General features: G+C 43.0%; 1 protein-coding gene and 1 long non-coding RNA gene across 7 annotated transcripts in view; one reads left to right on the top strand and one right to left on the bottom strand.

Moving 5' to 3' along the window:
- Positions 1–14627, bottom strand: part of LOC132105561 (forkhead box protein P2-like) — a 105473-nt gene that overhangs the window by 58679 nt on the left and 32167 nt on the right. The window contains exon 1 of one of the 6 annotated variants that reach the window (XM_059510768.1): positions 8175–8275. The exons of 2 other annotated variants lie outside the window; for them this stretch is intronic. Coding sequence is in view for 1 of the 4 variants with exons in the window: in XM_059510765.1 (XP_059366748.1) it covers positions 7232–7402 (171 nt within the window). In the remaining 3 variants the exon portion in view is untranslated. Of the gene's footprint in view, positions 1–7231; positions 7645–8174; positions 8276–14627 lie in introns of those variants that run through there. 3 more of the 6 variants (XM_059510770.1, XM_059510765.1, XM_059510767.1) reach the window with 3 other exon arrangements.
- LOC132105562 (uncharacterized) lies at positions 7688–10148 on the top strand. The gene is made up of 4 exons (XR_009423960.1): positions 7688–8027; positions 8711–8787; positions 8938–9095; positions 9711–10148. It is a non-coding gene; the product is annotated as an uncharacterized LOC132105562 (long non-coding RNA).

Genomic DNA, 14627 nt, shown 5'->3' with positions numbered 1-14627 from the left:
CTCTTGTTACAATCCCCTTTAGTTGCCTCCTAAAAAAAAGGGGGGGGGGGGGATAAAAAAGTAAAAAGGAAAAATGGGGGGAAGAAAGAAAAAAAAGCTTTCCATTATCAACCCCTGCTCCCTTTGCATATTAAAGCATTTAACGGGGGGAGGGGGTGGAATTATGCATTCACTGTGTAAATGAAGCAATACAAAGAGATGCACGTTTCTTCCTGCCTTCTATTTATTTATTTTTGTAATTTTGCTTAATGCATGCTTTTAAAAAAAATTATATTTCCTTTTTTTGCATATCGACCATCACACACACAGATAAACATCACATGGTGTGTTTAAAAATACATTTAGTGAATTTAATGTGGTGTGAATAATTTCCAAAGGAGCATATTTGAAATATAACACGTATGAAGCCTTTTTTCCCCCTGTTCAAACGTCTTAAAATATCCCCGTTGCGTCTCGACTGAACGGAGTTGCTTAATGACGCACAGCTAATCATGCAAAATTAAAATTTGGTACAGGAGGTGAGGGGAGAAGAGGGGGAATTACAAATCACATGCTTCTGTATGGTGATGAACGATATAATGGTCTTTTCTTTTAGCTGAAGCTAAACAAAATTCACCTGCTAGTCAAATGATGAGAGCAAAAAGCTTGTCACATATAGACTTGTTCCCTTCCTCCTTTTTCTTTTAATCACATATTCAAATATTCATTATTTCCGTATATTTAGTGCCGTCCGCCGAACACAATTAAAATTTAAACACCAAATTCAAACAGAGCAAAAAAAAAAAAACACGTCAATTTTTACTCTGTCAAATAAATCAAAAGATATTAAATTAATTTTCACTCCGATCTATTAGATATGAAAACAGGGGAGAGTGGTAGCTCAAAAAAAAAAAAAAATTCTTTCACGAATATCACTAATGATTGTGCTAAAAACAGCATAAATTATGCATATTACCTCTTCTCTGGTAATAAATGTTTTATCATTTTCCTTGCATAAATGTTGTGTATGTTCACAGGAACCCTGCTAAGATCTGTGGAGATCTTTGCAATAAATAAAAGAATCGTCTGACCCAACAAATGCAATTCAAGGTGTGTTCTGCATAGCTAATACACCCACAAGAGTCTTAATACACACTCCGACATTCACATATTCATCGAACCCCCTCCTCTCTTCCCATCACACATTTTGTTTTTTCTCACAAAATAATGACGGGCTGTCTCATATTTCAGCGCATTCAAACATAAACAATATTAATTACACTTATGGCGAGCACGCACAATGAAATAGCCCTAATCTCATGTAATGTTTAGAAGGGATTCGTTTTTCCAGCAACACTTTCATTTATTTCCCTGACAGCTCTGCCATCCTTCTTTCCACAGATTAAACACATCAATTTTGTCACCTGCTACGTATGGACAATTAGCAGCGATCCTTGAATGAGAGCGTACAGTAACTCGACAGCCGAGCCATAAAAAAGAAAAAAAGAGGAACGGCACTAATCAAACACACGACACAACAAAGACTTAGTCTTCTAATCCACGGCTGCTTTTCAGATCAGCAAATGACATTTTAACAGCACGGCTTGCGTCTTATGAGAAACACTAGAAGCAAGAGTTTTTTAATTTATTTAAAAAGAACAACACCTAACCAGTATTCACTGGTCAACTTGGGAACAAACAAGTGCAGAAGATTAGCAGACCAGGAGAAAGAGAGAGAGAGAGAGAGAGAGAGCACAGTGTGAGGGCTGACGAATCTCTCCTGAAGAAACACAAAGCTGCCGTAGAGATTAGGCGACTAATAAGTATTCAAATTAGGCATAAATTTTACATGCCCCATGTTTAAAATATTCAGAGAAAGGCTGCTTGATTGCCTTTACATGAATTTTATGAACAACGTAATGGAGTGTTTTTTAATGCCACAATGAAGGAGACTAAAAAGTGAGGGACGAGTTTAGGACACTGTTCTTACTCAAACCTGAAAAAAAGAAAAAGAGATTTCTACAAACTCATTATTCCACACATGTTTTAAAATAACTAAAGAATGGATGACATTTTGATATAATATTGGGAAGGAGGAGAAAAAAAGACTTTTTCCCCCCCTTCAAATTTGGTTTTGGGTTTAATGACGCGGAATACTGATCCTGTCATTATAGAAACACACATTATTAACACTGTATCCTCTAAATCCACATGATCCACAACTGGCATGTAGGTGTCTCACCAAAGTAATGCTCATGCAGATGTATGCAAAGTGTATTCAGAGAGATCAGGTGCTGCTTTAACCTTAATGACAGCGGTGAGATAAATTAATTAGCCATCTGAAGGCAGCATCCAAATCTGCCAATTACAATGTCAATTAGAAACACATCCTCGCTCACGATCGTTTCCAAGCAATGAGGCGGACGCGAGGAGGATGGCGGTGGGGGGGTTATGTGTCTGAATGACACTGAGTGAAGGAGAGAGTCTAGTACAGTACTGTACCGCCTGAGAGAGATAGACGAAGAGAAGGTGCGCAAGTGAATAAGAGAGAGAAAGAGAGAGAGAAAGAGAGAGAGAGGGAGGAAAGCCAGCACCCAAAGTCTGTCTTTGTTCATGTCTAGTGTAGGACCCCCATTTCTCTGTCTTTGACCCTTGGGGCCACCTGCCTGTCATTATAACACACTGTCTTTTCCTAAAAACCCACTGGGGTCAAGCGTTCGTGCTACTGGAACATATTTACAGCCCTGGCTAGTCTTTTAGTGTGGACAATCTCCAGCCCATTTGACACTGGCAAAATCTTGCAATAAACACTGAGCTATTACCCATATCATCATGATAACAGTAGTCATCTAAAAGAAAGTCAGTATGTATTCAAGAAGGTTGATAAAAAACAAATTGCTGCATTTCTGGAATAAAATATGTTATTTGGATCCGTTTCTTTTCTCACTTGTGTGTTTTTTGTGCTTTAAACGCTGTAACAGTACCACGCTTGCAATTCTTTTCTGGCTGTGTAAATGTTTGCCCTCGAATCGTAGGCTGTGCAAATCTGTCCTTTCCATCAGACAGGATCCTGACAATGCATTCAAGGGCTACGCCTGTGATTTTGGGTGAGTGGGTTTGCAAAGAAAGGTGTGGGGAGGGAAAGCCACAAATATAGCCCAGATGTTTCTCATACACACACACACACACACACACACACACACTCCTTCCTCATCATGGAGGAGTAAAGTTACTCATGCTGGTTTGAGCTGATCTGATTTTACAATCACAAATGTTGCCTCTTTATCAAATATGGCACCCTTCTTATCGGAGCTTGGATATCATGATTCTAAGTTCTCCATCATCTAAAGCGCTCGGAAACCGCGGGACATGTTTTATACAAGTCACTGAAAAGGGGCACCAGAGGCTGCGATTCTGACATTAACACCTTCTTTCACACACACACTAACAGAAATCATCCACTTTCGCAGAGACGCACTTCATTTTTCCCCTCCCGTGGAAACCGGCTGCCCTCTCCCCTGATAGGACACGCAGAACAGACCTGAAAAATAGCTTGATGATTATTTCAGGGAGGCATCGGAAAGGGAGACTCTGTGATCCAAGAAGCCTAGTCATTATCAGTGCATTGCTCAGGTGCCCGAAATCCTAACATTGCAAGGAAGGGTGAAAAAAGATGGAAAAAAAACAAAAAATTACATTTCACAGTCTGCTAGCTTCACCCACTCTGATTCAGTTAAGATATGGGTACCATTTAAAATAATCAAAAATTCTGTGCTCCACTGAAATTAATTCATCATTGCCATAAGTTACAATGCATACAAAATAAAGCAGTGCTCTGCTATTCTCCAATATTTAACAGCCGGGAATGCTTAATAAATCAAAATGCCAGATTTTGAAAATGATGATGCAAAGTTTGTATTTCATCCAGTGTATCTGTACTACATGTGAAATTGAGAATATGCTAATTAAAAAATGCCACTGAACAGCTAAAAATGCTCTTTAAAAGTTCAACTGTGCATGCCAGCAGTCTTTTTTGGCTCTTAGAGGTTGCCATACACCGTTAATGACTCCCCTCTAAACTGGAATGTACTGTAATATTACAGGCCCACTCTTCTCAGATAGAGGGATTTCAAAGTGATTCACAATGGACGAGATTATAGAGTAAAAAGAGCATGTGGGAAATCATATTTATACCACGAGTTCAAAAATGAAAAGGGAGGATGAATACATCGCTTTTCAGGATTAATAGTATGCAAAGTAACTGAATCAAGTGTTGTTATCAGTGGTAAAATGAGAACACATTCAAGAAAAAAAAAAATCAATTCACGATAAATAGACCATCTGTGATTCGATTCATTCAGTGCTGAATGTTCAGAACTTAATTCTGGGCTATTTACATTAAAAGAAGGAGAAAAGGAGAGGGAGATGAAAAGAAAGAGAGAGAGAGTGAGAGAGAGAGAGAGAGAGAGAGAGAGAGAGAGAGAGAGAGAGAGAGAGAGAGAGAAAAGCACAGACTAAGGGGATAAAGAAAACTGCGATAAATCCTGAAGAAGCCCTGAAACAAAACCAAATCCTTGAGAAATAAAAACACACATAATTCATAAATGCTAAACAACGTGACCTACAAAACCGGATTTTCGTTCAGATTTTCCAGCACTTCCGAAAAACAAATAAAAAAAAACTTAGTGTTTCAAGTCTTTCCATTCCATTCAAATTCTACCCAGCAAGCACCTCCCTCTCGGACGAAAGCAGCTCCAAAAGTGGGTGACTAGACAGTCAGTCATCAAGCAGTCCCTGCGCTTGCATTTTGGGTAATTTCTTTAATTAACTCAGCCCACCTAATCACCAGTAATTGACCTATAAAAGTAGGAGGCCCCATTGTCTGCTCCAATCATCTCTAGCAGGAAGAGAAAGTCTTTCCCTCGCTCTCTTTCCCACTATTTATCCATCGTCTAAGTCTTACACTATTTACCTGCCTCAAACGCATATTTCATTTCATTTCATGCTGCATTTATCCTTTGTGACACTGGCTTCGTGTGGGGCGAGATTAAAAGCCTTGGGGTGGAGGGGGCAAGCACACTCGCCCCTGCCTGGGACACGCTGCCGCGTTAACGACCGGGACGGCCCTGGTGCCGCCACACAGACACGAAGCCGTGGAGAGACATAGCTCATGGTGACGTTTCCACTTATTTGAGGCTGATTAGGGTCATTATGTCGCACTGCTCTGATTTATGTTGTCATTCTTTCGGCCCGGTCCTGCATCGATAGATCTTAATGAATTGGTAAATAAGGGTGAAGATTACACTTGACAACACCCCAACATTTCTCATTCATACCCGACAAGATTTATGTAACCAATTAGGGCGGTAACAGGCGAGATTGGTCAAGAGAAAAATAATCTTTCCCGAGGAAAATTACCCTGAGTCTAAAACCTCAACAAAATAGATAATGGGCAGTCTTTAAGGGAGACTTAGTCACAGAGCAAGAGCCCGGGCTGAAGGGTTCTCAGAAGTGCATTTAAGGAGGGAAGCGGCTCTTGCAGGACTTTCAAATTGATTTTTTTTCTTAAAAATTCAACCACACGACTGCAGGAACTCGAGCAAACGCATGCCAGCCACACACACACACTAACTAACCAGTCACCATCTGCATGTCCAAACCAGAGGCCATGAAATCAATGGATTAAAAATTAACCTCTCGCCAACAAAGAAGCACTTTGATGTGCAAATGTGAACTCAAGGAGGTAGATTGCAAACTAGTACAATGCACACATGCGCACAAAAAAAAAATTAAAACACAAATCAATCGTTTCTCCATGACTTCACTGTGTGATGATGCCTCGACTGAAGAAATCCATTTGCATTTTTTAATAGTGTGGTATTTCAATTATTTAATTTACATCTGTGCAGCAAGAGTAACCAGTCGACTCATTTCGCATTAAAATATCAGATAAAAAAGGCTGATCATCAATGAGCACAGACAGGTCGAGGAGGACCCGGAGGGACGTGGGAGAACAGAGGGAGGAAAATGAGAGTGATGCTGGCGTCGTCTCATCCAGCTTCCCCCTTCAAGCACATGCAAATAAGGCTGTGATGCTTAACTGCATCATTTATGGGGATAATAGCGGCATCATCATTACGGGACTCAAATTAAATTACATCACAATTAGCATAACAAAGTGATTAGTTAAACTTTCAAAACAAATACCCGCCTTAGCTAATGAGCGGTGTTAATTAGCACATACAAAACGTAGGTAAACATGTGTTTTGATTAAACAATTTTTGAAATTCATATTTACTTTTTTGGTTTGTTCGTGGTTTTCTTTTTATTTATTTTTAGAGAGAGTGTACAATGAGGCATGGAAAAAGCTCATAGAGGGGATTTGCATAATAATAAAAAAACTCCAAATATGCAGCATTTAATTTTATGGCACTAAACAAGATATTACACAGACTCATGAGAAAAATGTAAATGATCCATCTGATTCTCTATATAGTATGTACTAATCATGTAGCTCATTATGCATCAGGGTATTAAATTATAAAGAAGACCACATCCACATTCCAGCTAAATGCCATATAAAACGTAATAATATGCTCACAATAGCCCAATAGCGAGCGTTGCTTGCCCTTATGAATATTTAAGTAAACAAATCATCTGCTCGCCTTTGAGAGGGATAATTAGTACTTGAGGGCTAATCATTTTACTGACCCCACCTCCTAAATGGGACAGGCTCGTTTAAGTTTTAGGTGACTATGTAATCTTAACTCTTTAAAAAAAAAATTAAATCATAAAAAATAAATAAAAACACACACATGTACATGTAATTAAAATTGTAAAATTATTACCCTACAAAAATGACAACAGCTGCTCAAAAATGATTCATCTCTTAATATACAGCTGACAAAAAAAACCTATAAAATTAGTCAAATGATTTAATATCCTACCAACATGCTAACTCCACAAACACTTCGCTTCAAATAAAATCACCAACTAGGCAAAGTCAAAGCACACTGTTCTTCAGCACACACTCACACACACTTAACGGCACACGCGCACACACCCGCACAAAACCACATTCATTATCGTCATTGCCATAATCACCAGCAATTAACCCACAGATGAAAGCAGCCCACAAACCAAGCCGGAGCATGGCACAAGCCTTGAGGAATGACAGCGAGAGTGAAAAGACCCGATGGAGGGATGAAAGCAGGAAAGCATGGATGGATGGAGGAAAAGGTGTTTTTATTACCTGCAGGTGAGCGGTGTGGGACACCAGGCTGGAGAGGGTGTTTCGCGGAGAGTCGGGCGACACGGGGAAGAGCATGCGATTATCAGTGTCATCACTCCAACTGTGTTTATACAGACTCGCATCATAAACAAGCGCCTCTTTGGCCCCGTCCCTCACGCGTCGCTCATGCATACTTAAATCGGCAGTGCACCCATTAAAAAAAAAAAGAGAAAAAAAACGACCCCTATCTCCTGACAATTATTCCTTCATCTCCACTTGTCACCGAGCAATTACGACAGCGTGCAGACAGGGCCCAATAGGAGACGCGGGGCTTTGGGAAGCCGTGCGACCGGCCGGGAACGAGGGGTGGTGTTGAAAAAAAGTGCCTAAAATGGAAATGTGTCACCCTGACCTGGAGCTTTTCTGCCTTTGTGACGCATTGGAAATACTGGCATCATTAGCATTAAAAGTCTCTCTCCCTCTTCTTTAATTTAAAAAAAGAAAAGAAAAAAGGAAGTCTTTCGTCTTGCTGACCGAGTTGCTGACTGAAAGAAGCGAGTGTGTGAGAGTGTGTGTGTGTGTGAGTGACTGTGCGCACCAGCGTCTCTCACAGCCTGCGCACGGAGCAGAGGACTCGGATCGCACTCCGCCAGCAGCCTCTCACTGCTCTCATTTGAGAGCGCGGCTTGCGGCACACGCACACAAGCTTTCTCTCTCTCCTTCTCCTATTTTTCTCCTGCATTCGGACTCCAATTGAGAGGGGACTTAACACACACGACCAGCTGCGGATGACATCCCGAGCCCCTAAAAACGTGAGGTACGTCTTCCTGCCTGCTTTTTTTTGTATTCATTGAGATTAGCCTGCATGCGACCTTCTTGCAAGTCAAAACTAGTGAGCTTTGCGTTTTCCTAAATAAAAACCAAAACATGCAACAATCTCAGCCGGGAAGAAAAAGTAACCTACCTTTTGAGGAACGACACACAATCTCACTCCCTGAAGGTAGAGGCATTTGAAGATATTCTCAGAAGCCTTGAAGCATTAACTTGCATCAAAAATGAGGAATAGGATGCCACTGGTAGGCAACAGCATCAGAGCACGAAAAAAAAATAGGAGGGGGGGAGAGAGGTGGGGGGTACAAAGAATGAAAGAAAGAAAAAACTAGCTGACATTCACTGTCAAAGCCATCATCAGTGAACTATTTACAGCGGTATTTACACGAGTGCCTCTTGCCCGATCCAGTCAGAGAAACCCGTGGCATTTTTACGCCTGCAATTAAAACAAATCAAGCAGACCTCTGATTGTTTTGGCACCCGAGGACTAATCGTACACAAAAATCAGCGGTTTGATTGTCAGGGTGGGGAGGTGGAGGGGTGGCACTTCTTTTTCCTGTGTTTCCTTTTTTTCCACTTTTGAGATGGATGGAGGGCTACTTTAGCAAGTTGAGTGATAGTATTGTGGAAATAATAAATAAATACGCCTGCTGCTGCTTTCCTTATTAGGTCAAACTATCCCAAAAAAGTCCTACGAGAGAAGTATTTGAGTAAGGAAGGACTAAAAAAGCTTGGAAATCAGATGGGTTTGCAAATTTGTTTTTACACATGCATATTTGTTAATTTACTGCATGTAATTAAACTTTCAAAATCTTTAGCTTTCATATCTGCAGTAATTGTAAACTACTGGTGTTTGTCAACCCTTTTTTCTCATTCTCTCGCCCCGCATGCCACAGATGTTTCTCCTAGCTGCTCCTGCAGACAGGAATCCACTCGCAAAGACGAAAGCCACGCTCTCCCCCAGGAGAGGAGTACAAAGGCCAGTCTGCACGCGGCAGATGCAAAACCAAGTCCATCTGCTGCAGGCTTCCCATCGCCACATGGAGATTGAAAAGTGAGGGGAGCATTTGCGTAGACGCCGCTGGAACGAGAGCGAGGAACCAGCTGTTATTAAATGGGGGAGATGTGAACGAGCAGGTTTTAAATACAAAAGACTGACGTAAAAGCAAGATTATATGGAAATGGACAACTAAGCAATTCCATATTCAAGCTCTAATAAAATCAATTACTTCATATACAACTGTAGAAGTTCTTTCAAATATGCACACATGATGGTGAGCAAGAACTTTCATGTTGTTTAACGGTCACATATTTTAACTGTACGATATCATTAGAAAGTGCTGAGCTCAAGTCAACGCTGTTTTTTTGGGCCTCCACCCCTCCAGACTAGGGCAAAGGCTCAATGAGGAAGTGTAAATGTTTGCACTGGCAGGCATGGAAGGCCTCTAGGTTTCAAGCGTCACTGCAGGAATTGTGTCTAATGCGTCATATTTACATTCTGACCCAAATGCTATAAGGCTACATTGCGCACTAAACTTCACTTCACGAGACAAACAGGCCGCTTTAGCTTTTAGCGCTTGTTAGCTACTCTCAGTTCTCACTCATATCTGGTTTTATTCCGTCTGTCTATCACTTAACTCCCTCTCTTTTTTTCCTCCTCATTTCACAGGGCTTTAGACCGCAAGGTCAATGAGGACTAACAATTCCAGCAGCGGCTCTCGAGTGCATGCAGAAGAAAGTGTCGGGTGATGGGGGATGGACTCGTGTGATGGCAGAGCTGGTGTCTCTGAGCACTGGCATAATTTCCATGGCAACCCCCTTAACTATTAATTTTCAATTAAAGCAGACACAAAATGCCCTGACCCGAGTCTATGGAAGGTGTCCAGAGTGGGAAACTGGGCCTTTTTGGAGCCATGACATCAATAGGCTCCTTCATAGTGGCAAAAATCACACCCCTAAACAACACTGAGCATCTAAATCCTATTTTTATTTCACAATCACACGAGTGAGAACATCAAAACCACAATTTAAACTCATGCAAGGTAAATATTAATGTTTAATGGGATGATATTTGAATTATGTCCCTTGGTCGATTACCAGAGGTGTTACCTCCCCCTTGTGTCAGTTTTGATATCTGACAGGATTGTCAATTGCTAATAAAAATCTATTTTTACAATTTTGGGGTGAATTTTAGTACCCCTGCGTGAAATAAGGTGTACAAATAATTTTTTTTTTTTGGATTCTATAAATTGTACTAATGTATAAAATTAGACAGAAATCATTAGGAAAAATATGAATTACTTTTTCATTACAAATCACACTATTTAAAAACTGTTCAAAATGAACGAAGTTGGGGGAAAAAATTATGTGCACAAACTAGTATAATACTTTATCACATTCTCCTGTGTGATTTTAGATGATCCAAAGTAGCCTTGAAAATCTGACCATTTGTACATGATAACTGGAAAAAAAGAGGTCATCTAGAAATACTGCAGAATCTGAGATTTCTAATTCTTTTTTCCATTTTTTAAAACACCAAGTCATTGTTTACACCTAATTAGATTCACTTTTTAATTCCACATTTTCAATTAAACCAAGTATGCTGGTGTTATATCTGCTCTATAGACATTGGTATCAACCCTTGAAAAACTCCTACCGGTCGACCACCACTAAAGATTGAGCTAACAGCAGATTAAGCTGAGCTAGTGTGCACTCACTGAGAGTCTGATGTGTGTTTCAGGCCTCACAGAAACGCCGGCAGCATTAAAGCTGTTCTCTGGCTGGAGAGTTATCCACTTGAGCTCATCTCCGCCTCCGATCCATTTGGCTGATGACTGAGCTTTGTGGAACGCACTCCGTGCTTGTAAACAGCCCTAATAAACTCTCAGCCGAGGGTCTGCCTGTATCCTCAGTGTACACTTATTTGCACATGTACGAGTTTGAAACAAAATGTGACACTCAAACACTGCAAATTTAAAAGTATCTTAGTCCCTAATCACAGTCAATTTAAATCAAGCACCTTCAGCCTTCATTAAGAGTTACACATCCCAGACTGATCAGCTGCTGTTTACCCAATTTAAGATCGCTGAGTAAGTCAATAACCATTGGCTTGGTTGACTAACAGGAGGTTTAGTTCCCCCTTGTGTCAAAATCTACAAACAGCATTACCAATAATAACAACAATAATAATCTGCATTATAAACAAATGCATATATAATTATTATTTTTGATTATTAATTTATTATTGTTATTACACACACACACACATTTAATTACATATTAATCTATATTAATAATAATACATTTATCTCATTCCTTATAATAACATTTTAAAATTGTATTTTAAGCAAATTGTTTATGCATATGTTGGTAATACATCGCCATTTACCGCCTTGCTATCTAAAAACAAAACCACAAATCCAAAAATTATTTGTCCTTGTCAAAAATCAGTTATTAATCAAATTAATCTTCTCTTAATTTTTAAGCTCAAGATTGTGGCATCTGTAGTGATGAGGATGTTCTAGACATTTCACAAGGCAAGAGAATCTTAGTCCGATTACCATGGTTTGATCTATCAATATACCCCATTCTCTTTTTGAGTTCAAAAACATAAAGTAAAACGTACTCGGTTACTAAACGTAACCTCGGTTCTCTCTAGAAGAGCGAACGAGTACTGCGTCTTAGCTAAGACGCTACGGGAAAAGTCTCTTTTCACGAAATACTGAAGCAAAAAATTATCCTTAATTTTGTATTTTTGTAAAGCGCATTTGCAGCAGTACACAGCCATAGGCGAGACGGCTCGTTCGCTCATTGGCTTGTTCTGCGGCAACTGCACAGCCTATCGAGCGCGGGCTGATGCAACATCAGACCAATAAGGGCGCTTCGCGCCCTTCTTGCCACTTCCCGCCAAAACGGGTGTGGCCCAACCTATAAAAGGAGCTCGAAAAGGCTGACTCACCTGATTTATTTCATCGCCGAAGCGAACCAGAGTGAATCGTGCGCACGGCAGAGAACGCAGTACTCGTTCGCTCTTCTAGAGAGAACCGAGGTTACGTTTAGTAACCGAGTACGTTCTCTTACGAGAGCTCTCTCGTACTGCGTCTTAGCTAAGACGCTACGGGAACCCAATGTAAAACGCCGTGCGCGCAGGGATCACACACCAATAAACCTGAAGCAACGCCCAGGATTTACAGTGCACAGTCACCTGAGGGACTCACAGAGAGTCCAGGACAGAAAAGGGAAAAAGCCCTCCGTCCCATATCTAGCAGCATCCGTAGATGCGGCAATATGACGTCACACAGCCGAGGCAAGGCCTGACCAATGTGGCAATGCGGGTCTTACGCAATACTGCCCATATAACAGTCGGCAGCGCATAGCGCTCGTGAACTCAGAATTCCCCTCAGGGCCCTGATTCGCCTATACAGACAGCAGCCTTGCTTGCAAGGCGGGATCCTCCAGGTTATAGAACCTGATAAATGTAGACGGCGAGGCCCAACCTGCCGCCATACATATATCCTGCAAGGAGATCCCAGTAGACCACGCCCACGACGAGGCGATGCCTCTTGTGGAGTGTGCTCTGACGCCCAACGGGCACTGAAGGCCCCTGGAAGCGTAAGCTAACGCTATGGCGTCAACTATCCATCTGGATAGAGTCTGTCTCGAAACAGCCATTCCCTTGGAACGCCCACCGAACGAGACAAATAGCTGCTCCGTCTGCCGAAAGGCAGCAGAGCGAGACACATAAGCTCTTAAAACCCTGACAGGGCAAAGAAGACTCGAGTCTCCATCCTCCCCTGACACCGGCAGGGCAGACAGGGCAATAACCTGAGCCCGAAACGGTGTGTTGAGGGATTTCGGCACATAACCGTGCCTAGGTTTGAGTATGACTCTTGAGTCATTGGGCCCAAACTCCAAGCACGACTGGCTCACCGAGAGCGCGTGCAAATCACCCACACACTTCACAGAAGCGAGAGCCAACAAGAATACTGTCTTGAACGACAGATGCTGAAGGCTAATCGATTGGATAGGCTTGAAAGGGGGACCTTTCAAGGCCTCCAAAACCGCCGCGAGGTCCCACATAGGGACTGACGGAGGTCTGGGAGGATTCAGCCTCCTAGCTCCTCTGAGGAACCGGATGACTAAATCATTCCTTCCTATTGACTGACCGGACGCCGTTTCAGAAAACGCCGCGATGGCAGCCACATAAACTTTGAGCGTGGATGGGGCTCTGCCCTTATCCAACAGCTCCTGAAGGAAGGAGAGGACCTCCGTCACCTCACAACTAAGGGGTGAATAACCTCGAGCTGTGCACCAGCTGGAGAACACCGACCACTTCGAGGCATACAGACGTCGTGTCGACGGAGCTCTAGCCTGAGTGATGGTATTTAGCACTCTCACTGCGAGATCAGCGGGTAACCATTGAGTGCCCATACATAGAGGGACCACAACTCCGGTTGAGGGTGCCAAATCGAGCCCCTGGCCTGCGAGAGGAGGTCTCTCCTCAATGGTACCGGCCACGGGGCGACATCTGCTAACTGCATCAAATCTGGGAACCATGGTTGGTTCTTCCAAAGAGGTGCTACAAGCAGTATTGAACATCTCGTTTCTCTCACCCGTTCTATCACCTCTGGAAGGAGGGAGACGGGAGGGAACGCATAAAGCGGGCAGCACGGCCATCTCCGTGACAGCGCGCTTTCGTTCTTGGAAAAGAACGCGGGGCAGTGAGCGTCTTCGTGGGACGCAAAGAGGTCCACCTCCGCCATGCCAAATCTCTGCCACAACAGCCGGACTGTTTGCGGGTGTAGAGACCATTCGCCCGTAGGAACATTGCCTCTGGACAGCCTGTCTGGACCCAGATTCTGCAGTCCAGGCACATGCACTGCTCTCAGCGAGCACACGTTGCGCTGAGCCCAAATCAGGAGGCGTTCCGTCAGCCTGCACAGGTTTCGGGACCCGAGACCGACCTGGCGATTTATGTAGGACACCACGGACATGTTGTCCGAACGGACTATGACGTGGTGATCCTTGATATGGGGACAAAAGCGCGTCAGCGCGTTCTCCACTGCCAGCATTTCCAGGCAGTTGATATGATGGAGCTTTTCCCATTCTGACCATAGGCCAAAGGACGGTCTGCCTTCGAGCAGCGCTCCCCATCCCGAAGTGGAGGCGTCCGTCGACACCATTTTCACACTCGGGGAAGTCCCCAGGCTTACACCTGATCGGTACCAGCCGTTCACTGTCCAAGGTGCTAGAGCCGCAACACAGCTCTGATCGACCTTGAAATGCAGCCGGCCAGACGCCCACGCTCTGCGCGGCACCCGAGCCTTCAGCCAGAACTGCAGGGGGCGCATGCGGAGCAGGCCCAGCCGCAGAACCGGAGATGCTGAGGCCATGAAACCCAGCATCTTTTGACAGTGTATGAGCGACACAGTCGCGCCACAGCGGAAAGAACTCGCTGCACGCTGAATGCCCATCGCGCGCTGTGGTGACAGCCGCGCCGTCATGGAACACGAGTTCAGAACTATACCCAGAAACAGGATCGTCTGACTGGGGTTCAGCGAACTCTTCACCCAATTGACACTGAGGC

The sequence above is a fragment of the Carassius carassius genome, chromosome 26, assembly GCF_963082965.1.
Source record: "Carassius carassius chromosome 26, fCarCar2.1, whole genome shotgun sequence".
Taxonomy (NCBI): Eukaryota; Metazoa; Chordata; class Actinopteri; order Cypriniformes; family Cyprinidae; genus Carassius; species Carassius carassius.
Note: the sequence above shows the minus strand (reverse complement) of the source record. Positions and strands in the feature narration are given on the sequence as shown.